Raw genomic sequence first — 21,988 nt, 5'->3', positions numbered from 1 at the left:
AAACCGGACTTCACATTCCTCAATGCCGACCCGCTGTTTACAAACACGCAAGCGGAGCCCTTTGTCTGGGCAGCACGGCCGCGGAAACGCAGGAGGAAAAGGGGAAACAGAGCCGGCGTTCTCATCAGAGTAAGACGCCGCGCAAATCGACCCCCGCTACCCACTATTCTACTGGCAAATGTTCAGTCTCTGGATAACAAGCTCTGCGAGCTGAAAGCGCGGATCTCTTTCCAACGAGAGACGAGGGACTGCTGCGTTATCTGCCTTACGGAAACTTGGATGTCTGCGGAGATTCCAGACTCAGCCATTGAACCCGCGGGGTTTTCCATGCTCCGAGCGGACAGAGCGAAAGACCTCTCAGGTAAAACTAGAGGAGGTGGTGTATGTTTTATGATCAACAAATCCTGGTGCGATCAGAGGAACATACATTCTATCAAGTCTTTCTGTTCTCCTGATCTGGAATTTCTTATGCTTCTGTGTCGACCATTCTGGCTACCGAGGGAATTCACAGCGGTCATTATCACTGCTGTGTACATCCCCCCACAAGCCGACACAGACCGGGCACTCAAGGAACTGTATGGGAGTATAAGTGAGCAGGAAACCGCGCACCCTGAGGCCGCGTTCATTGTGACCGGGGACTTTAATAAAGCCAGTTTAAAATCAGTCGCACCAAAATATCACCAGCACATTAGTTTCAACACACGAGGGGACCGGGTTTTGGACCATTGCTACTCTCCGTTCCGGGATGGCTACAAATCCCTCCCCCGCCCACCATTTGGAAAATCGGACCACTCTTCCATTCTGCTTCTGCCCGCTTACAGGCAGAAACTGAAACAGGAAGCACCCACCCTCAGAACGATCCAGTGCTGGTCGGACCAATCAGACTCTACGCTACAAGACTGTTTTGATCGCACGGACTGGGAGATGTTCCGGTCCGCCTCTGATGACGACATCGAGCTTTACGCTGATAGCGTAATGTGCTTCATCAGAACGTGTGTAGAGGAAGTGATTCCGACCAGAACTGTGCGAATCTATCCGAATCAGAAGCCGTGGATCAACAGCGATGTTCGCGCAGCACTTAATGTGCGGACCTCCGCTTTTAATTCCGGGAACGCGGAGGAGCATAAACAAGCCAGTTATGCCCTCCGAAAAACTATCAAAACAGCAAAACGCCAGTACAGGAGTAAGATTGAGGGACAGTTTAACACCACCAACTCTAGAAGCATGTGGCAGGGAATTAACATCATCACGGACTTTAAAGGGAATAAAAACTCCGCCATGAACACCGCTGCCTCTCTCCCAGATGAGCTAAATACTTTTTATGCTCGTTTCGAGGGAAATAACACCGCCCTCGCGGAGAGAGCTCTCACGGCCGAAGCTACAGAGGTTAGTTCACTCTCCGTCTCTGTAGCGGATGTAACCCGATCATTCCGACGGGTGAATATCCGCAAAGCCGCGGGTCCAGACGGCATTCCGGGCCGCGTCATCAGAGCGTGCGCGAACCAGCTGGCTGGTGTTTTTACGGACATTTTCAACCTCTCCCTCTCTTTGTCTGTAGTCCCCACATGCTTTAAAACATCCACCATTGTGCCTGTTCCAAAACAATCGAAAATAACTTGTTTAAATGACTGGCGTCCTGTTGCTCTGACCCCCATCATCAGCAAATGTTTTGAGAGACTAATCAGAGATTACATCTGCTCTGTATTACCACACAATCTTGACCCGCTGCAGTTTGCTTACCGTAACAACCGCTCCACTGATGATGCCATTGCATCTACAATACACACTGCTCTCTCCCACCTGGAAAAAAAGAACACTTATGTGAGAATGCTGTTTGTAGACTACAGCTCAGCATTCAACACCATAGTGCCCTCCAAGCTAGATGAGAAACTCCGGGCTCTGGGCTTAAACAGCTCGCTGTGCAGCTGGATCCTGGACTTCCTGTCAAGCAGACGCCAGGTGGTTAGAATAGGCAGCAACATCTCCTCATCACTGACCCTCAACACTGGAGCCCCGCAGGGCTGTGTTCTCAGCCCACTACTGTATTCCCTGTACACACATGACTGTGTGGCAACACATAACTCCAATGCCATCATTAAGTTTGCTGATGACACGACGGTGGTAGGTCTGATCACTGACAATGATGAAACAGCCTACAGAGAGGAGGTGCACACTCTGACACACTGGTGTCAGGAGCACAACCTCTCCCTCAACGTCAGTAAGACAAAGGAGCTTGTGGTGGACTTCAGAAGAAAAGACAGAGAACACAGTCCCATCACCATCAATGGGGCACCAGTGGAGAGAGTCAGCAGCTTCAAGTTCCTGGGTGTCCACATCACTGAGGAACTCACATGGTCCGTCCACACTGAAGTCGTTGTGAAGAAGGCTCATCAGCGCCTTTTCTTCCTGAGACGGCTGAGGAAGTTTGGAATGAACCGCCACATCCTCACACGGTTCTACACCTGCACTGTGGAGAGCATCCTGACTGGCTGCATCTCCGCCTGGTACGGCAATAGCACTGCCCACAACCGCAAAGCACTGCAAAGGGTGGTGCGAACTGCCAAACACATCATCGGAGGTGAGCTTCCCTCCCTCCAGGAAATATATACAAGGCGGTGTGTGAAAAAAGCTCGGAGGATCATCAGAGACTCCAGCCACCCGAGCCATGGGCTGTTCTCACTGCTACCATCAGGTAGGCGGTATCGCAGCATCAGGACACGCACCAGCCGACTCCATGATAGCTTCTTCCCCCAAGCAATCAGACTTCTGAACTCTTGATCTCCCACGATCAAAATACATCATCCCTGCACTTTATTACTCTTTTATCTCACACCGGACTGTCATAAATTATATTACTGTCATTATATTATGTCTCTCTTAACAACTGACTATCAACCGACAGCCTGAATGTCAATACAGTACAATACTGTACATTCTATATATATACTTTTTTCATATATATTTTAATTTTTATTGAATAATGTGTATCTATATAGTATCTATATAGTAAAAAACAAAACAAAAAAAAACAAAAAACAAAAACAGCATATTGTATACTGTGCAATGTATGTTATTATTTGTATATTGTTGAGTGTAATTGTGTATAACAGATGTTTAAATTGTGTTGTGTTAATTTGATGTTTTAAGTTGTGTAATTATGTATAACAGATGTTTAAATTGTGCTGTGTTAATTTGATGTTTTAAGTCGAGTTTAATTATGTATAACAGATGTTTAAATTGTGCTGTGTTAATTTGATGTTTTAAGTCGAGTTTAATTATGTATAACAGATGTTTAAATTGTGTTGTGTTAATTTGATGTTTATTGTAGATTGGCGTATGTCTCATCACTGTCACGACTGCTATGTTGATCGGAACTGCACCCAAGAATTTCACACACCATTGCACTTGTGTATATGGCTGTGTGACAATAAAGTGATTTGATTTTGATTTGAAGCTTTTTAAAAAAGTATCTGGAAAGAGCACCACATATGTATCAATAGTGGTACTGTAATTTTACAGTAGATATACATTCATTATGATTAAATAAAAGATCATTAGAAAACTTCTGAACTGTATCTGTTCGACACAAATAAAGAATCAAGGTTTTTATTCAAAAACATTTTAATTTCAAAATAGAAACATCTGCCTGGCAGATGAAACATGAGTGAAAAATCCCATAGACTAGTCCCCACACATATCAAGGCATCAGGGTGTCACAGAGGTTTGTGGACAGTCTCTTTTGACTTGGGCCAGTAAGCAACTTTTGCAACCATTTAGTAATGCCCTAGCAACATCCTAGTAATCACCAAAAACATTGCATAAATATACAACTGTAACACATTTATTTTATTGATTAATTGTTGTAGAGAATCAAAAGGCATTTTGACCATATAAAAGATTAAGATGTGTTTTTCCACTGCTTTTAGCACAAAGGGTCAAATATGACCAAACATTACAGGGGGGTTAAAAATCCTCAAAGGTCATTGAAATTCATTGATCAATATATAAATATAGATATATTAAATAGATTATAATAAAGACTATCTTTGACATTGTCAAACATTTGACATCAGACTAACATGACAAATTTAGCATTGTGAATCCATTTAACTACTATTACAGACAGTTTGCACTCTGACCGCTAGTTTCCTTTCTCATACTGTTAATCCTGTCAGTCAATAGAGTAACTGTCCTCAGAGATTCCTGATATCACTTGTTAAACACTTGCACCTTTTAAATGGTGTGACCTTTGATTCTTAGATTTCTTCACTTGCTGGTGCATCTAATAATAGTTTCCCTTTGGTTGTCACATTGGGTTGCAACCATACTTGCTTGTTGGCAAACACTGAGTTCTAATAATAGTGTCTCAGAAAATGGCAAATACAGAAACTTCCTCTCATAATTAGTGTAAAAAAAAAAAAAAAAAAAGATTTCTAAAATGGTCAATGCACACCAAGAAATGAAAAGGCCAACTAGGTTTTATTGATTTAACCTCGATTATAACTTATGCCACTGAAGGGCACAAAAGCAGCATTACTGGGACGCAGTGACTAAAAATGAAATGTTTTTCATTCAAATTTTTTTCGTTCCGGTTCAGAAGTTCTGCAGCCTCCTTTCCAAAAGGTTACCGGTTAGAACAAAATAAAAGAACAGTTAATAGCGTTCTTTTTAAAATGACAGTACTTTGCACGATGAGTGTGTGAAATACCAATTGCTGCGTTGCCAGATCTCACAAGAAAACAAGCGACCAGAATAAGCCAATTGCCTCACCAAAATAAGTGAAAATAAGCAATTATTTTGTTTCCTGTGTGGTGGATTTATCAGTATAGAAATCATAAGCAAATAATTAACCGCTAAGTATAATTTTATTTAAGATCTGCTTCTCAGTCAAAACCCGACAGCATCAAATCTGTATTAATGCATCATATCTAACAATAATTCAGTGAAGACTTGGAAACAAATGAGAAAAGTACTTTTTACCTCTAATAACGTCTTCCTTGTATCTGGATTAGTTGTGCATGTATATGCAGTAATTATACATAGTTGTTAAAACGGTTTTCATTCACAGAATGCAACATACACAACGGGCAATTAAGAAATGTGTGATGCAGCAATTTTCATTCAGGATCAAACCATGTGTTTCATTTTTTCGTACAACATGAAGTGGTGTAGTTCCAGAAATACACTGTGATAAACCCCTTGGCCTTCGGTTTCATGAAAAAATTATCAGAACAAAATTAACCGGTTATCAGCATTTTAAAACAACGTTTTCACTCCGGAACAATTGAAAATCACTTTGTTCACGTTTTCGGTTTTGTACCTTGAACCGTTGTTAGTCCCTGCTGGGAAGGCAACCAAATGTTTGACCTGACAGAAAGACGATACCCCCATAGCATACAGTAGATTCTCCATATGTTTCACTTGTCTTGTGACAGTGGAAGCATTCACACCATGTCACAGTCAGACCATCACTCTCTAGCAATGCTTTAGTTTCACAACTGCATTAAAAAAAAGTTGTCCATCACGCTTACCTTTATTTATATTCATCGTTCAGTGAAGTGTTCCACCATGCTACGTAAATGGATATGCGACTGTCTGCGGTTTAACCTGCGATTCTCTATCAATAGGCATCACTTCCCAGGAATTTCGCAGGTTATCTTTGTACCCAAGGACAAATAAGTGGACGTTCCTGTGCCAGTGATGCAAGGAATCATTTCATCTGTCTGTCATTGACTTTGAAGTTGTCCAAACCTGTAATAACTACGACAGATAGCTGGCGCTGTTTGTGAGCAGCAACTGTGACATTTCTAACTTGTGTTTGGTTCTTTAGAGTTCCCTGCCAGATTTCCAATGAATACCAAATCATTTTACATTTTTGTTGTATTGCTTTGAGCTGCATAATTAGTGATTCTTTAAGCAAACAAGAACTTTTTAGTCGTTATATGAATCGTAACATGGGAAAGAGTGCTTTGGTCACTGGATGTTGATGCATTATGAGATCAAGAAAGACAGCAGATGGTTGAACCTCAACAGTTTATTAGGATTACTTACCTCTGTGGTTATGTAGCCTGTGATGTTTTGAAGATGATTACAGATGTCTCCAAACACAGTTTAGGTAAAAAAACATCTAAAATATACATCCAAGTTTGTGTTTTATACTGACAAAAGATCATGGACATAATCATACACATGATTTTTGGCATATTTTAAATACAAAAAGGCCATGATGGCGAACACATTTTTTTTTCTTTATGTTTTTGAAAAATACTTTTTAAATGTTGGTTTTAATCACATCTCTCCAATTATTTTCCATTATGGGATGGCAGTTGGCAGCAGTTAGACTCCGGTCTTCACTTAGTGGAATGACTCTATCCCTTCATACCTCAGATGAACCAAACACAATAGTTTGGCATAAGTGCCTGCTTCCTTATTTAGATGGATAGTCACTTTATAAAAGAGAGGAAGGACACACTGCTGAGACTCAACAGTGCTTATTCAACGGTTCAAGTTTCCATTAAATCGACAACTTGTAAGTAACATCTTGAAGCATTATCACAAGATGATGACATCTTTAAAGAAGATTTTATAAAAAAAATTTCCAGGATGAAGCAAACTGGAATTCTTGGTTGGTAACAGATTTGACTGTGATTGTGTTTTCGTAGTGAAACTTCAACAGCAATATTCTCTGGAGTGGCAACTTTCAGAGGTACGCAATGCACCAAACAGTATATTGATATTTCATGCAGATTCTGATTGATGATGTATGAAATGGTTGTAGTTTAAAGCATGTTATTAAATGACAAATATGTATGATAGAAGATTTCAATGGCTTTCATCAAAAGCTCCTTGTAAGTCGAGATCTGAAAATCTAGAAAAATCAACCAAACTTGGGTTTAGATAATGCTTCTAGTAATGTACAGTTTAAAAAATATATATTTTTACAGTTTAAAAATTTGTTTTATTAAAATTATTATTTTTAATATCTGTTAAGTATAGTGAAATATGGGGGACAGTCAGATGGAAGAGTTTGGAGCTGCGGCTCCGTTCCTCAGGAAGTCTGATAGGGAGCGTTTGGAGGCCCAAACTCGCCCCTTTGACATGAAGAGAGAATGTTTCGTCCCTGATACTGAGGAGGAGTATGTGAAAGGAACCATCATCAGTCGGGACGGGGACAAAGTCACCTGCGAGACTTCTAATGGCAAAGTAAGTTGATTTAATATCAGTTATTAGTTCAGTGCATTAGAGAAACTTACAGTTTTGTGTAATATTCGTTTTTTTACAGACAGTAACTGTGAAGGAGGCTTATATTCATCCTCAGAACCCGCCAAAGTTCGATAAAATTGAGGACATGGCGATGTTCACCTTCCTCCACGAGCCCGCTGTGCTGTTTAACCTCAAAGAGCGTTACGCAGCCTGGATGATCTACGTGAGTCAAAACTTGCAGTTTGAGATCTTAGACGACCATAAAACTACCCACAGCATCTTATTATCTCTTGTTCTCTCTTCTAGACCTACTCTGGGCTCTTCTGTGTCACTGTAAACCCCTACAAGTGGCTTCCAGTGTACAATCAGGAAGTTGTCATTGCTTACAGAGGAAAGAAGAGGAGTGAAGCTCCTCCTCACATCTTCTCCATCTCAGACAATGCCTACCAGTACATGCTGGCAGGTGATGCTCTTGACATTTCTAAGTTTGTTTAGAACGCTATTATGGATTTCACGTCTTTAAAATGACTTATATTGCCCTTTTTCAGACAGGGAAAATCAGTCTATTCTCATTACGTAAGTTTGCTTCATTTTGGTAACTACATAATTCCCATACTTCCATTTGTATGATTAGTTTTAATGACATTTCTATTACTCCAAAAGTTTGAAAATAGTATTAAAAGAGATTGGGTATTTGAGTCAGAACTTTTGACTTGTACTGTATAATAATTAGTATTAATAAAACAAATAATCTGTGTAGTTCTTAACACTTTATCATTCTCTGTCAAGTGGAGAATCTGGTGCTGGAAAGACTGTGAACACCAAGAGGGTCATTCAGTACTTTGCAAGTATCGCTGCTAGTCCTTCGAAGAAGGAAACCACTGATAAGAAGGTTAACTGAGCAGATCATATTTCAGAATTAAACATCTGGGCTTCCTTTTTGTTTAATTGCCATTCACTATGCATACAAATGTTGGATTAAATTAGAAATATTGTGGTTTTTAGGGCACCCTGGAAGATCAAATTATCCAATGTAACCCTGCTCTTGAGGCATTTGGTAATGCCAAGACCATCAGAAATGACAACTCATCCAGATTTGTAAGTAAATAAAATGGCAGTGATGACTGATGAACAGCTTTAACTTAAAATGAAGACAAGACGGCTTTTATCTTTTCAAACAGGGCAAGTTTATTCGCATCCACTTTGGTGCAACTGGGAAACTCGCTTCTGCAGATATTGAGACTTGTAAGAAAAAGTTTTTCACCCCCATAAAATATCCTGACCTGCATTAAATCCATGCTTTTTAATGCTAATCATGTCCATGACAGATCTTCTGGAGAAGTCTCGTGTGACTTTCCAGCTCAAGGCTGAGAGAGACTACCACATCTTCTACCAGATCCTGTCTCAGAAGAAACCAGAACTATTAGGTGGGAAGAAAATATGTTACAGCAAGACATGTCCATAACACATAGCAGAATGATGTCTAAGTGTTTTGTGTCTTCTCTCACAGAGATGCTATTGATCACAGCAAACCCTTACGATTACGCATTCATCTCCCAAGGAGAGACGCAAGTGGCCTCTATTAATGATGCCGAAGAGCTGATGGCAACTGATGTGCGTATAATGACTCTTCTAAACAACTGAATAACACTAGTTTTTCTTTTTTGACAATGCTAATACAGTATCAACCACTGGAATCTAAAACTGGAGCTTTTTGGTCTCGGGCCCAGTATTGTTGTGCAGCTGTCTATGTGAGAACAAGTACACTATTAACAGATGATCCACTCAATATTATCTTTGCAGGAAGCTTTTGATGTGTTGGGCTTCACCCAAGAGGAGAAGAACAGCATCTACAAGCTGACAGGTGCCATCATGCACTACGGCAACATGAAGTTTAAGCAGAAGCAAAGAGAGGAACAGGCAGAGGCTGATGGGACTGAGGGTCAGTATTAGGACAAATGCTGATGCATTACATGCAGTTATTGGTTGATGGATGATTCTTTAAGATTCAACCACCTTCTATTATTGACTACAGATGCTGATAAATCAGCTTATCTGATGGGCCTGAACTCTGCTGATCTTATCAAGGCTCTGTGCCACCCAAGAGTCAAAGTCGGAAATGAGTGGGTCACCAAGGGACAGAATGTCCAACAGGTGGAAACTAATTCCTGACATCATAAACATACTTTTAACAAAATAACTATTGTAATAAATTTGATGTAACATTTCAATGTATTATCTCTGTTGGACAGGTGTACTATGCAACTGGTGCTCTCTCTAAAGCAGTGTATGAGAGGATGTTCCTTTGGATGGTTGTAAGAATCAACCAATCCCTGGACACCAAGCAGCCTCGCCAGTACTTCATTGGTGTGCTGGACATTGCTGGATTTGAGATCTTTGATGTAAGCTAACATTAACTTATTTAAGTACAATTCCAACATGCAGTGTTACTTTGATCTCCATTGTGATTAAACATTGTATTAAATTTGCAGTTCAACACCTTTGAGCAGCTGTGCATCAACTTCACTAATGAGAAGTTGCAGCAGTTCTTCAATCACCACATGTTTGTGCTGGAACAAGAGGAATACAAGAAGGAGGGTATTGAGTGGGTCTTCATCGACTTCGGCATGGACTTGCAGGCTTGTATTGATCTCATTGAAAAGGTAGGTATACAAAGTATTTTTACGAAACATCTAATCTTGAAGCATTATCTAGTATCTAATATTTCAAAGTTACAAATGAGCTTATACAGTGTAAATCTGCTCCAATGCATCCTTGTCCTCAACAGCCCATGGGTATCATGTCCATCCTTGAAGAGGAGTGCATGTTCCCCAAAGCCAGTGATACCACATTTAAAGCTAAGCTTTATGACAACCACTTGGGGAAATCAAGCAACTTCCAGAAGCCCAGGATTGTCAAGGGTAAACCAGAGGCTCATTTCTCGCTGATTCACTACGCTGGCACTGTTGACTACAACATCAATAACTGGCTGGTGAAGAACAAGGATCCTCTTAATGAGACTGTTGTGGGCCTGTATCAGAAGTCCACCATGAAACTGCTGTCTAACCTGTTTGCAAACTATGCCAGTGCTGAATCAGGTAAGAATATTTTTTTTTTTAAAGTTTTTTAATAAATAAAAAAATCATGGCTGTGTGATTAAGATTCAGTCACTTTCCAGGAAATCTTACCACCATTCTTTTACACCTGCTTTGGAGTTTTCACTCACTTGCCGTCTCACAATGGGTGATATTTGGAATAACTGTTTGGTTTAACTTTGCACATTTTTTTTTTTAAATCTGTTCAGCAAGAATTTCTTGTGAAAACAAGTTTTGGGTCTGAAAATTTATAAATAAAATTTTCTCTGCAGCCATGCAGGAAGGTGGAGGCAAAAGCAAAGATCAAAAAAAGAAAAAGGGATCCTCTTTCCAAACTGTTTCTGCTCTTCATAGGGTAAGAGTCAAATAATGTACTTTGGATAATTACACCACATATTTCTGTATGCAAATGGAAAATATATACATACACGATCAACCACAACATTAAAACCACCTGTCTAATTTTGTGTAGCTCCCCCTCGTGCCACCAAAACATCGCCAACACGCATCTCAGAAAAGCAGATGAGATTATTTTCTTCTCACCACAATTGTACAGAGTGGTTATTTGAGTTACCATAGACTTTGTCAATTCTAAGCCAGTTCTCTGTTGACCTCTCTCATCAACAACTGCTGATCTGCTGGGATTTTCATGCACAACGGTCTCTAGAATTTACTCTGAATGTTGCCAAAAACAAAAAACATCCAGTGAGTGGCAGTTCTGTGGACAGAAACACTTGTTGATGAGAGAGGTCAACAGAGAATGGCCGGACTGGTTCGAACTGACAATGTCTACAGTAACTCAGATAACCACTCTGTACAATTGTGGTGAGAAGAATATAATCTCATCTGCTATTCTGAGATGCGGTTTGGCACTGTTTAGGCGGTATGAGAGGGACCTACACAATATTAGGCAGGTGGTTTTAATGTTGTGTAAATACAGTATATAATTTATGTAAAAAATTCTAAGGAAATTATGACACAGAGTCCTACCAACAGGAGAATCTGAACAAGCTGATGACCAATTTGAGGTCAACTCACCCTCACTTTGTGCGCTGCATCATCCCCAATGAGACAAAGACTCCTGGGGCGATGGAGAATCCTCTGGTCATGCACCAGCTGCGCTGTAACGGTGTGCTGGAAGGCATCAGAATCTGCAGAAAGGGCTTCCCCAACAGAATCCTGTATGGAGATTTCAAGCAGAGGTACATCCACTTAAACATCCAGCTTTATCAGTAGAAAATCATAGAATCAGGGGAATCAGTGGCCCCAGAGTATACTGGATACAAAATAAAAATATTTTTGAATTGTGCCTTACAGATATCGTATCCTGAATCCTGCAGCTATCCCAGAGGGTCAGTTTATTGACAGCAGGAAAGGAGCTGAAAAGTTATTGGGTTCTTTGGATATTGACCACAATCAGTACAAGTTTGGACATACTAAGGTACTTATGTTAAGTAACAACTGTTTTCAAGAGTTGACTTAAAAGTTGCCTGATGCAGTTTTATCGAAAGCGTTCTCCAGTCCCAGCTTAATGTGCAAAGACAATGATTCAGTAAAATTGTAATTCAATTGGTGCCACTAGTGGCACAGAAATGACACCAGCTTTAAGGAGAACAAAATAAGCATGGCAGTGAGAGAAGGTGTTCTCTCACTATCCATGCAGGGGAAAAAATTATCATACACAGATTAATTTCTTTAACGGTCTGTACGTCTATGAGTTGATTGTAAGTCACTGGAAAATTATCTTTATATTTCAAGGTATTCTTTAAGGCTGGTCTACTGGGTACGCTTGAAGAGATGAGAGACGATCGTCTTGCTCTCATCATCACCAATATTCAAGCTAGATCACGTGGTCTTCTCTCAAGGATTGAGTTCCAGAAGCTTGTTGAACGCAGGTAAAGGGGTGGCAGTCTAAATCATTCAAAACATGATAATAAGAGACGAAAGAGCAGAAACGATTTGTTTCATATTGTAGAGATTCATTGCTTGTGATCCAGTGGAATGTGCGTGCCTTCATGGGGGTCAAGAATTGGCCCTGGATGAAGCTCTACTTCAAGATCAAACCACTGCTAAGATCTGCAGAAGCAGAGAAAGAGATGGCGAATATGAAGGAAGAATTCCTTAAGTTAAAGGAAGCTTATGCCAAATCTGAGGCACGAAGAAAGGAGCTTGAAGAGAAGATGGTTTCTATGCTCCAAGAGAAGAATGACCTGCAACTCCAAGTCCAAGCTGTGAGTTTATGAGTTTTGATAATAAGGTTATGGTTGTGTTGATTTTTTCAAAGGCAAAAAAGTACACCGATTTACCATATGTGTAAATAAAACAGGAGCAAGATAATCTTTGTGATGCTGAGGAGAGATGTGAGGGTCTGATCAAGAACAAGATCCAGCTTGAGGCCAAAGCCAAAGAGCTGACTGAGAGACTGGAGGATGAAGAGGAAATGAATGCCGAGCTGACGGCAAAGAAACGAAAGCTGGAGGATGAATGTTCTGAGCTCAAGAAGGACATTGATGATCTTGAGCTCACTCTGGCCAAAGTGGAGAAAGAAAAACATGCCACGGAGAACAAGGTCAGTTTTCAAAAATGAAGGTGCTAGAGACTTAAAAATGATGTGTTGAGAGTCTCTGATACAATGACACAATTCTACAGGTTAAAAACCTGACAGAGGAAATGGCAGCTTTGGATGAAATCATTGCCAAGTTGACCAAGGAGAAGAAAGCTCTGCAGGAGGCCCATCAGCAAACCCTGGATGATCTCCAGAGTGAGGAAGACAAAGTCAACACACTCACCAAAGCCAAAGCCAAGCTAGAGCAACAAGTTGATGATGTGAATAGTTTTTGTGACATCTCTTAATGTTATAAATGCAAATGTTATTACACATTTAGAATGAAAGAAAACAAAATTCTCAACTAAGGTACTCTATAATTTTTGGTTCCAGCTTGAGGGTTCCCTGGAGCAGGAAAAGAAGCTTCGAATGGATCTAGAGAGAGCAAAGAGGAAGCTTGAGGGAGACTTAAAGTTGTCCCAAGAGAGTGTGATGGACCTAGAAAATGACAAACAACAGCTAGAAGAGAGGCTTAAAAAGTGTGTTTTTCAGAGGGTGAAATAATTATTCAAGAATAAAACTCAGAATCTGAGTCTTTATTAATAGCTGTAATCAATTATTTTCTGCAACATAGGAAAGATTTTGAGATCAGCCAACTCAATAGCAAGATTGAAGATGAGCAGGCCATGGCAGCCCAGCTCCAGAAGAAACTGAAGGAGCTGCAGGTAAACTTTAGTCTTCTTAAAAAAATGGCTAGTTGGAAACTTAGGAATGCAAGTTTTAATTTGTTTTATTATTTTGTTTTAATACCAGGCTCGAATTGAAGAGCTTGAAGAAGAGCTGGAGGCTGAGAGAGCTTCTCGTGCCAAAGTTGAAAAGCAGAGGGCAGATCTGTCCAGAGAACTGGAGGAGATCAGTGAGAGGTTGGAGGAGGCTGGTGGTGCCACTGCTGCCCAGATTGAGATGAACAAGAAACGTGAAGCCGAGTTCCAGAAACTGCGCAGAGACCTTGAAGAGGCCACTCTGCAACATGAGGCCACTGCTGCTACACTGAGGAAGAAACATGCAGACAGTGTGGCTGATCTGGGAGAGCAGATTGACAACCTTCAGAGAGTGAAGCAGAAGCTTGAGAAAGAGAAGAGTGAACTCAGACTGGAACTGGATGATGTGGTCTCAAACATGGAACAGCTTGCCAAAGGCAAGGTGAGAAATTCTCATTTTCATTTAGACTTTTTAAATTGCTTTTCTTCAATTCAGGTGTTTGTTGACCTATGCTTTAATTTATTTTTCATCAACCTTTTTGTTTGTGTGTGTGATTCAAATCTATCCAGGCAAACCTTGAGAAACTATGCAGGACCCTTGAAGACCAGATGTCTGAATACAGAACAAAATTTGAGGAGGGACAACGTAACATCAATGACTTTACCATGAAAATAGCTAGGCTGCAAACTGAAAACAGTATGTACTTTAACAGGGTATAAAATTGTCCTATGTGATCCCACATTGTTTTTTGTTTTTTTTAATGTGATGGTTATATTCTCATCTAGGTGAGCAGGCTAGACAGCTTGAAGAGAAGGATTCCTTAGTCTCTCAGCTAACCAGGAGTAAACAGTCTTATACCCAGCAGATAGAAGACCTCAAAAGGCAACTTGAAGAGGAAGTCAAGGTATTTCAACTTCCCATTCCCTTTTATGCTGGCTGCATTATTTGTCATAAAGTAATGCTATGATACAAGGAGAGTCTCCTCAAAGCAACCATCGGTCAAGTGATTTGACCTATAATGAAAGCTCAATAGTGAAGGCACAAAGATTGCTCTCTAGGTGTTGGACCATACAGCCTTTTAATTACTAGCTCAGATAGTGGTCTACCCCACCCAAAATTAAAGCTTATTTGAAACCAAAGTCCAGCAACTACTAGGAGTTGAACTCAAACATACAAAGTTAAAGTAACAGTTAAGAAAACATTCACATAAACCACTGTGCCACCTTATCACCCAAAAAGCATCCCTAGCAGTGGTATGATTTGAACCCACACCCACCAAGCCTGATGCAAGCGCCTTGGGTTGTTTGGTCATCCTACCTCTCTATAGCAGAGGTATAACAGAAAATATTTATTTTAAATATCTTATTAGGCTAAGAATGCCTTGGCCCATGCAGTGCAGTCTGCTCGCCATGATTCTGATCTGCTGAGGGAGCAGTATGAGGAGGAGCAGGAAGCCAAAGCCGAGATGCAGCGTAGTCTCTCCAAGGCAAACTCTGAGGTGGCTCAGTGGAGAACCAAGTATGAAACTGACGCCATCCAGAGGACTGAAGATCTGGAGGATGCTAAGTATGTGACAGGAAATATATGGATTTTACCAGGTAGCCTCAGTTGTTTTTGAAACCAGTCCTCTTTATTCATAAAGGAAAAAACTTGCTCAGCGTCTACAAGATGCAGAAGAGGCTGTTGAAGCAGTCAATGCTAAATGCTCCTCTCTGGAGAAGACCAAGCACAGGCTGCAGAATGAGATTGAAGATCTCATGGTTGATGTGGAGAGATCCAATGCTGCTGCTGCTGCTCTGGACAAGAAGCAAAGAAACTTTGACAAGGTGAAATAAACATACTTGTAAATAAAAAAAAATGTCATTGTTGTACCTTGAGATCCAGTGGCAGTTAGTCAAATTCTCTGACTCTGACATACAGGTCCTAGCTGAATGGAAGCAGAAATATGAGGAGTCTCAGAGTGAGCTGGAAAGTTCCCAGAAGGAAGCCAGATCTCTGAGCACTGAACTTTTCAAACTTAAGAACTCTTATGAGGAATCTCTGGATCATTTGGAGACCATGAAGAGAGAGAACAAGAATCTCCAAGGTATCCTTGATTTATTACTTACATGACCATTCTATGGCATTAGTGGGATATATTTTCTCAGCTTATTATGTATTACCCATTACTGTCTTGCTGATTAAAACAGAGGAGATTGCTGATCTCACTGAGCAAATTGGTGAAAGTGGAAAGAACATTCATGAACTAGAGAAAGTTCGTAAGCAGTTGGAGCAGGAAAAGTCTGAAATTCAAGCTGCATTGGAAGAGGCGGAGGTATCTTGTGTTTCTACTGTGTTATCTAAGGTAGAGGTTGACCAAAATATTGTTTTTGCTGATTAATCTTCAGCGATAGCTGATTTTGCTGATATGTTATCTGTAAAAATCAACAATAGATTTTTTATTTTGTTTTCATTATATTTGTGTGAGCACAGAAATTTCAAAATAAGAGTCCACAGTGCCCCATGTTAATTTTGGTCACTTGTGGCCTCTATGTCTGTGCCCGTTACGGTAAGGAAAGACTACAAACTGTTTTGTTTAAACACACTCAATACATTGATAATTAAAACTATTGGCTGATTAATAGGTCATCAGTTTTCCCCACCACTTTAGTTATTGGAATCTGCAAAATCCAATATTGGTCGACCTCTAATCTGAGGTACTTTGTGTTATGTAGATCTAGAAGATCTGACAAGTAATACACTAGTATCTCCAGAGAAGGATAAAATATGAGATATTAGTACTTTTTAATTGATAAGTAATTTTATTTTCTTAGGGCTCCCTTGAGCATGAAGAAGGAAAGATCCTCAGAGTTCAGTTGGAATTCAGCCAAGTCAAAGCTGACATTGAACGTAAGCTGGCTGAAAAAGATGAGGAGATGGAGCAGGCCAAGAGGAACCAGCAGAGAGTGGTGGATACCCTCCAGAGCTCACTTGAGTCAGAGACTCGCAGCAGGAATGAAGCCCTCAGACTGAAGAAGAAGATGGAGGGAGACCTCAATGAGATGGAGATTCAGCTCAGCCAAGCGAACAGGCAGGCAGCAGAAGCCCAGAAACAACTCAAGGGTCTTCATGGACATCTCAAAGTATGCTAGATTATGTTATAAAATATAAATTCCTGCTACTTCTTTGAAAATCACATTAGAATCTGTGGTCTTTTCTTATGTAAAACCTGTACTTCACAGGATGCCCAACTGCAGCTGGATGATGCTCTTCGAGGTAATGATGATCTCAAAGAGAACATCGCCATTGTGGAGAGACGCAACAATCTGCTGCAGGCTGAACTGGATGAGTTGAGATCCCTGGTGGAACAGACTGAGAGAGGAAGGAAACTGGCTGAGCAGGAACTGCTGGACGTCAGTGAGAGGGTTCAGCTGCTGCATTCTCAGGTACGGCAAACTAGAACTAGTCAAACACCAGAAAAGCCTTTAAACCCTCTCTTAGTACATAATGTTACAATATACAGAAACAGTTTTAATGCCAATTTTATTAATGTTCAGAACACCAGCCTGCTGAATCAGAAGAAGAAGCTGGAGGGAGACAATTCTCAGCTCCAGTCTGAGGTTGAGGAGGCTGTGCAGGAGTGCAGGAATGCTGAGGAAAAAGCCAAGAAGGCCATCACTGATGCTGCCATGATGGCAGAAGAGCTGAAGAAGGAGCAAGACACCAGTGCTCATCTGGAGCGCATGAAGAAGAACATGGAGCAGACCATCAAGGACCTACAGCACCGTCTGGATGAAGCTGAGCAGATAGCCATGAAGGGAGGCAAGAAGCAGGTCCAGAAACTGGAAGCCAGGGTCAGTTTATGAGACTCAGTTCGGAACTCTTTTCAATTAAAAATGCATTACTTTTGCGAAGATGAGTTTTATAACTATTTAGATTCAGAGATTGATTGGATTCTTAAGAATTGGTAAGTGTGCAATCTTTGGTTTTGCTAGGTGAGAGAGTTGGAAAACGAGGTGGAGATAGAACAGAGAAAGGCGAGTGAGTCTGTGAAAGGAATCCGTAAATATGAGAGACGCATCAAGGAGCTCACCTATCAGGTTATTTTGCCTTTTAATATAGTTTCGACATCTTCATACCAACCAGACAAAGCAAAATAATCTAAAGTCTATTTGCAGACTGAGGAGGATCGTAAGAATCTGGCTCGACTGCAGGACCTGGTGGACAAACTCCAACTGAAGGTCAAGTCCTACAAGAGAGCTGCAGAGGAGGCGGTCAGTACACTGTGGATGCATCCATGTACTGTATATACTCTTAAGTTTTATGTTGTTTTTGCCAACAACCCTGTCCTTTTTTCTTTTTTTTTTTTTTTAGGAGGAACAGGCCAATTCTAATCTGGCTAAATTCCGTAAACTGCAGCATGAGTTTGATGAAGCAGAGGAGAGAGCTGATATTGCTGAATCTCAGGTCAACAAGCTGAGAGCCAAGAGCCGTGATACTGGATCCAAGGTGTCATCTCAGTAACACAATATTTTGTATGCTTACTATCTTAGCATTTAAGAAGAATCAAATGAGCAATGGCAATGTTAATGGCTAAATGTTTTGAGATTCTACTGTAAATATTAGGCTGTCGATTTAATGTGTTGATTCAGTGTGATTAATTATTTAAAAATAATGTGCTTCAAAATTACACAGTCATGTCCCCGTACTGTACTATGAAATATTTCTACCATCGGAGCAATTCAAGCTTGAAGTACCACCTGCTTTCAGCAGGGGGTAGTAAGCGAAACTCCAGTTGCAGGCAATGTGCAGCTGTACAGACAACAGAACCACACTTGCCTGACTAGCGACAGCACCAAGATGAGAACGGGTTCTTGAGTTAAAATACAGGGGTATCGAGATGTGTTTTTCTAAGTCTAAACTATGTTCAACTTGACACAGTGTTTATGACATTACAAAACCACAGTGAGATGCTTCAAAAGTGTTCATACATTGAAGGATCCTTAGACAAGCCCTTATAATACAATCTCAGACAGATTGACGAATTCGATTTCAAAATGGATTTCGGTGGACTGTAGGCCAATGAAAGGCTTGTGTACAATAATATGGAAATATAAATATGTTGCCTATTAAAGCCCCTTTTTAATTTGTCTTATAAATGCTTTACTCGTCTGCCACAACAATGTAATGCATTTTAATTATCTGTATTATCATTTGTATAATATAAATTGTATTTATAATTATATAATTGTTACATGTTGAATTATTGTTATTTGAGAAGCTTTCTCTGCAAATATTTATATACAGTATGCGATTAATTGTGATTAATTTGATTTATTAATTGCCATATCATGCAATTAATTTGCTAAACTTTTTTTAATTGATTGACAGCCCTAGTAAATATATGAGTTTCCAGAGTTTTCACCTTCCAGACATTTCATATGAACCATAAATACATTCAAAGACAATTACCTGACACATGCTGTCCTTTTATCTGTCCCCTTGAGAGTAGCTCTTAAGTAAAATTGATGCATTGCAAAAACCAAAAACCTTTAACAATAACAAATATAACTTCCACATGACTATCTTTGCCTTCTCTCTTCCTCTTATAGAAAGGGCACGATGAAGAGTGAAGCTCTCATATGCATCTTTCTGAAAGACTTGCTCGGTGTGACTTCTTGACATCATTACCTATAGTTCTGCAGAATAAAGGGTGCAAATGAAAATGTTCCTATGGCCTTTTTCCTATTTGAATATGTTTCAATATTTTATAGTGAGTTATTTAATAAATCCCTTCTTTTTCATAGCAATTTACAACCCGTGTACAACAGAGACAGTCCTCTGGGGTTAGTCTCGCATAGCCAGACCTTTGAATAAAACGGCAAATGTACAGTATATATAAGATACATAAATCTACAGTATCATATCATAATAAAAGACAGACACAGGGTAAGAAATAATTGATAGAATGATGCAGCAGTATCTGTGAGTGATTACGCAGAAAACACAGGGGTAGGCACACAAAACGTCATCACAGATTATTTCAGACATAACTAAGTAGAATATGCAGTTATGCTCGTGGATATCTGCTTTAATTTCTGCTACGTGCCTCAAACGAAATTCGGAATATCTTTAAAGTTTAATGTCACTAACCTGGCAAAGTTGGGCAAATCTGTTGATTATTTCTTTCTCAAAAGTGCTCGTTATATAAACATAGAACCTTGTGAAAATTACTCTGTTTCCAGGCGGACCGATAAAAAAGTCCTGTGTGCTTCTATTGCGGATGTTCCATCAAGCTAGCCAATAAGATTTGCGCTGAGTTGATAGAGTGAGATAGAGTTAAAGCACGGACTGTCTGAGGCTCAGACTACCCAAGAGTAAACTCCATTGATGCTTCGTGCATCTACCAGTATTTCTATCCATTAATAATAATAAGAGGTGTTAAAAACTGCAGGAAAAGTTTATAGAAAATTATTCTAAAATGACATTAGGAGGACAGTATTCATTTGTTGAATAACTGTATCCAAAACATAAAATTGAAAGGCTATTATGATTTTTTGGTTTAAAAAGTAACTTTACTGATTTGCATGGCACAAAAAAAATGAAGTGACTGTGCTCTGCCAATGTGGTCTCTGTTGCTGGACTATAGGGGCCAATGAGAGTTGACAAAAGAGGTGACATGGGCGACAGAGATCTTTGGCAATGCTACAAGTTGAGTTGAGCTCAACTTTATGCAGGTGCACAGTGACATGATCACAAATGTTAATGCAGGTACAGCAGTCAGATCGGAAGACCTATCAGCATTAAACAGTACAGCGACTTGACAGCCTCCAAAGATTTAATCACTGTCAGCGGGAATGCTGTAAAATGTGCACTGAGATTCAAAGCAGCAAAATAAATCAGAACAATAGGCTGCTAATAAAATATCTAAATAAACAAAATAACAATATACACATACAGTATAATGTGTATATATAATTTATATTTTAATTTCATATTCAAAGTACACAAAACTAAAATAGAATTTATGTATTAAATCAGATCATTTAAGAACAGTTTACTGATGAAGCATTTAAACTGTAACATGAATCTACAGTACTATCTGAATTAAAGTCAGTGGAGGCATTTAAGTAAATGTTATGGGTTTTAAAGACGTGTACATTTTTAATAGACAGAACTTCGTACATTAATTTATGATTAGAAAAGTTACTTCAGCTTTGATTTCACCACAAAATACATTACGACAAAGGATACATCAAGTGAATGCATTACCTTTGTTATAGCTACTTCTACAGTACCATCATGACATTAGAATATTTATTTAATTTGACAGAATCTGGAATAAAAATTGCCATTTTATCTTGTAGATAGAAAAAAACCCACTTACCATATCAATTTTTTCAAGTGCGACAGGAACTCTCATGTAAAGCTCATTTCCTTGGTAGATCGTAGCTGCTGTGTCTTCCTCTGTGAGCAACAGGGGACGTTCTGTAATAGGAAAATTCTGTAATTGGACAGTTGAGACCAAAGTGTGTCCTTTAAACACCCTCTGCACTGTGAATAAGAGGTGCAAAATCATTTTAAGATAAGTTAAAGCTTAAAACATCCAAATACTCAAGGAAGTCACAGTATGAGTGTTAATACCATAGAATTTGCAGTCTCACCTGTTATGATTCAGACACCCCAACTGCCCTCCTTTTCTTTTGACCTCATAAGACTTCACTCCTGAAAAATAAATAAATGAAAAGAATAATAAATACAACACATAAATAAAAACTTTGATGAAGAGCCACTGCTTGGCAGGTTGAGCACTAAATGCCCGAAGGGAACAGTGTATGCTGGCAAATCTTGGTGTTGAAGGTGGAGAGTAGGCGGAGTCAGCTGAATGTGGGGAGGAGCTCTTCAAAGGTTCACAGAGGAACCAACAATCATGCAATCTTAAACTACAGCACAATTTGCTTGAGATATATAAAGATATATTACCATAAGAACAAGTGAGAAGATAACTGTTGGCTTGACATGTCTCAAGAACCATAATGATTTACAAGAAATCTTGCAACAATCTTAAACTTGACCTTTCTACTATTTGGCTGACAAATGACCTTAGCAGTTAGTTGACCCCTTTAGACACCCAATAACAGATGCATAATTAAAATAATTGTGGGTTGTTTTAGTGGGTAGCACTGTCGCCTCATAGCAAGAAGGTCGCGGGTTCAAGTCCTGGCTCAACTGGGCCTTTCTGTGTGGAGTTTGTTGTGCATGTTCTCCCCGTGTTCGGGTGGGTTTCCTCCAGGTGCTCCGGTTTCCCCCACAGTCCAAAAACATGCTGGTTAAGTTGATTGGAAACTCTAAATTGCCCATAGTTGTGAGTGTGAATGTGTATGTCTTTGTGTCTTAACCCTGT

General features: G+C 39.8%; 4 protein-coding genes across 4 annotated transcripts; all 4 read left to right on the top strand.

Annotated features, from left to right (window-relative positions):
- The first annotated feature begins 7,002 nt into the window (after positions 1-7,002).
- Positions 7,003-10,842, top strand: LOC127434556 (myosin-7). Its single transcript, XM_051687364.1, has 11 exons — positions 7,003-7,203; positions 7,283-7,426; positions 7,510-7,666; positions 7,752-7,779; positions 7,993-8,095; positions 8,209-8,301; positions 8,385-8,448; positions 8,532-8,630; positions 8,714-8,817; positions 9,007-9,145; positions 9,239-10,842. The coding sequence occupies exons 1-11, from the start codon at positions 7,003-7,005 to the stop codon at positions 9,373-9,375; spliced, it is 1,269 nt and encodes a 422-aa protein (XP_051543324.1). The 3' UTR covers positions 9,376-10,842.
- A 950-nt stretch (positions 10,843-11,792) lies between these two features.
- On the top strand, positions 11,793-13,151 carry LOC127434665 (myosin-6-like). Its single transcript, XM_051687557.1, has 2 exons — positions 11,793-12,867; positions 12,948-13,151. The coding sequence occupies exons 1-2, from the start codon at positions 12,739-12,741 to the stop codon at positions 13,149-13,151; spliced, it is 333 nt and encodes a 110-aa protein (XP_051543517.1). The 5' UTR covers positions 11,793-12,738.
- A 106-nt stretch (positions 13,152-13,257) lies between these two features.
- LOC127434663 (myosin-6-like) lies at positions 13,258-14,761 on the top strand. Its single transcript, XM_051687555.1, has 4 exons — positions 13,258-13,382; positions 13,478-13,568; positions 13,657-14,046; positions 14,175-14,761. The coding sequence occupies exons 1-4, from the start codon at positions 13,273-13,275 to the stop codon at positions 14,322-14,324; spliced, it is 741 nt and encodes a 246-aa protein (XP_051543515.1). The 5' UTR covers positions 13,258-13,272; the 3' UTR covers positions 14,325-14,761.
- A 147-nt stretch (positions 14,762-14,908) lies between these two features.
- Positions 14,909-19,217, top strand: LOC127434662 (myosin-6-like). The gene is made up of 11 exons (XM_051687554.1): positions 14,909-15,171; positions 15,248-15,431; positions 15,526-15,691; positions 15,795-15,919; positions 16,419-16,727; positions 16,827-17,030; positions 17,142-17,438; positions 17,580-17,684; positions 17,763-17,858; positions 17,959-18,093; positions 19,197-19,217. The coding sequence occupies exons 1-11, from the start codon at positions 15,071-15,073 to the stop codon at positions 19,215-19,217; spliced, it is 1,743 nt and encodes a 580-aa protein (XP_051543514.1). The 5' UTR covers positions 14,909-15,070.
- Positions 19,218-21,988: the final 2,771 nt, after the last annotated feature.

The sequence above is a fragment of the Myxocyprinus asiaticus genome, chromosome 44 (assembly GCF_019703515.2).
Source record: "Myxocyprinus asiaticus isolate MX2 ecotype Aquarium Trade chromosome 44, UBuf_Myxa_2, whole genome shotgun sequence".
Lineage (NCBI taxonomy): Eukaryota > Metazoa > Chordata > Actinopteri > Cypriniformes > Catostomidae > Myxocyprinus > Myxocyprinus asiaticus.
Note: the sequence above shows the minus strand (reverse complement) of the source record. Positions and strands in the feature narration are given on the sequence as shown.

Coding starts and splice junctions, on each gene's coding strand:
- LOC127434556 (XM_051687364.1), top strand. CDS start 7,003: ATGGGGGACAGTCAGATGGAAGAGTTTGGAGCTGCGGCTCCGTTCCTC. Junction 8,302..8,384: donor ATGACAACTCATCCAGATTT/GTAAGTAAATAA, acceptor CTTTTCAAACAG/GGCAAGTTTATTCGCATCCA. Junction 8,449..8,531: donor TTCTGCAGATATTGAGACTT/GTAAGAAAAAGT, acceptor TGTCCATGACAG/ATCTTCTGGAGAAGTCTCGT.
- LOC127434665 (XM_051687557.1), top strand. CDS start 12,739: ATGAATGCCGAGCTGACGGCAAAGAAACGAAAGCTGGAGGATGAATGT. Junction 12,868..12,947: donor AACATGCCACGGAGAACAAG/GTCAGTTTTCAA, acceptor ACAATTCTACAG/GTTAAAAACCTGACAGAGGA.
- LOC127434663 (XM_051687555.1), top strand. CDS start 13,273: ATGGATCTAGAGAGAGCAAAGAGGAAGCTTGAGGGAGACTTAAAGTTG. Junction 13,383..13,477: donor CTAGAAGAGAGGCTTAAAAA/GTGTGTTTTTCA, acceptor TCTGCAACATAG/GAAAGATTTTGAGATCAGCC. Junction 14,047..14,174: donor AACAGCTTGCCAAAGGCAAG/GTGAGAAATTCT, acceptor AAATCTATCCAG/GCAAACCTTGAGAAACTATG.
- LOC127434662 (XM_051687554.1), top strand. CDS start 15,071: ATGCAGCGTAGTCTCTCCAAGGCAAACTCTGAGGTGGCTCAGTGGAGA. Junction 17,439..17,579: donor TCCAGAAACTGGAAGCCAGG/GTCAGTTTATGA, acceptor TGGTTTTGCTAG/GTGAGAGAGTTGGAAAACGA. Junction 18,094..19,196: donor GCCGTGATACTGGATCCAAG/GTGTCATCTCAG, acceptor TTCCTCTTATAG/AAAGGGCACGATGAAGAGTG.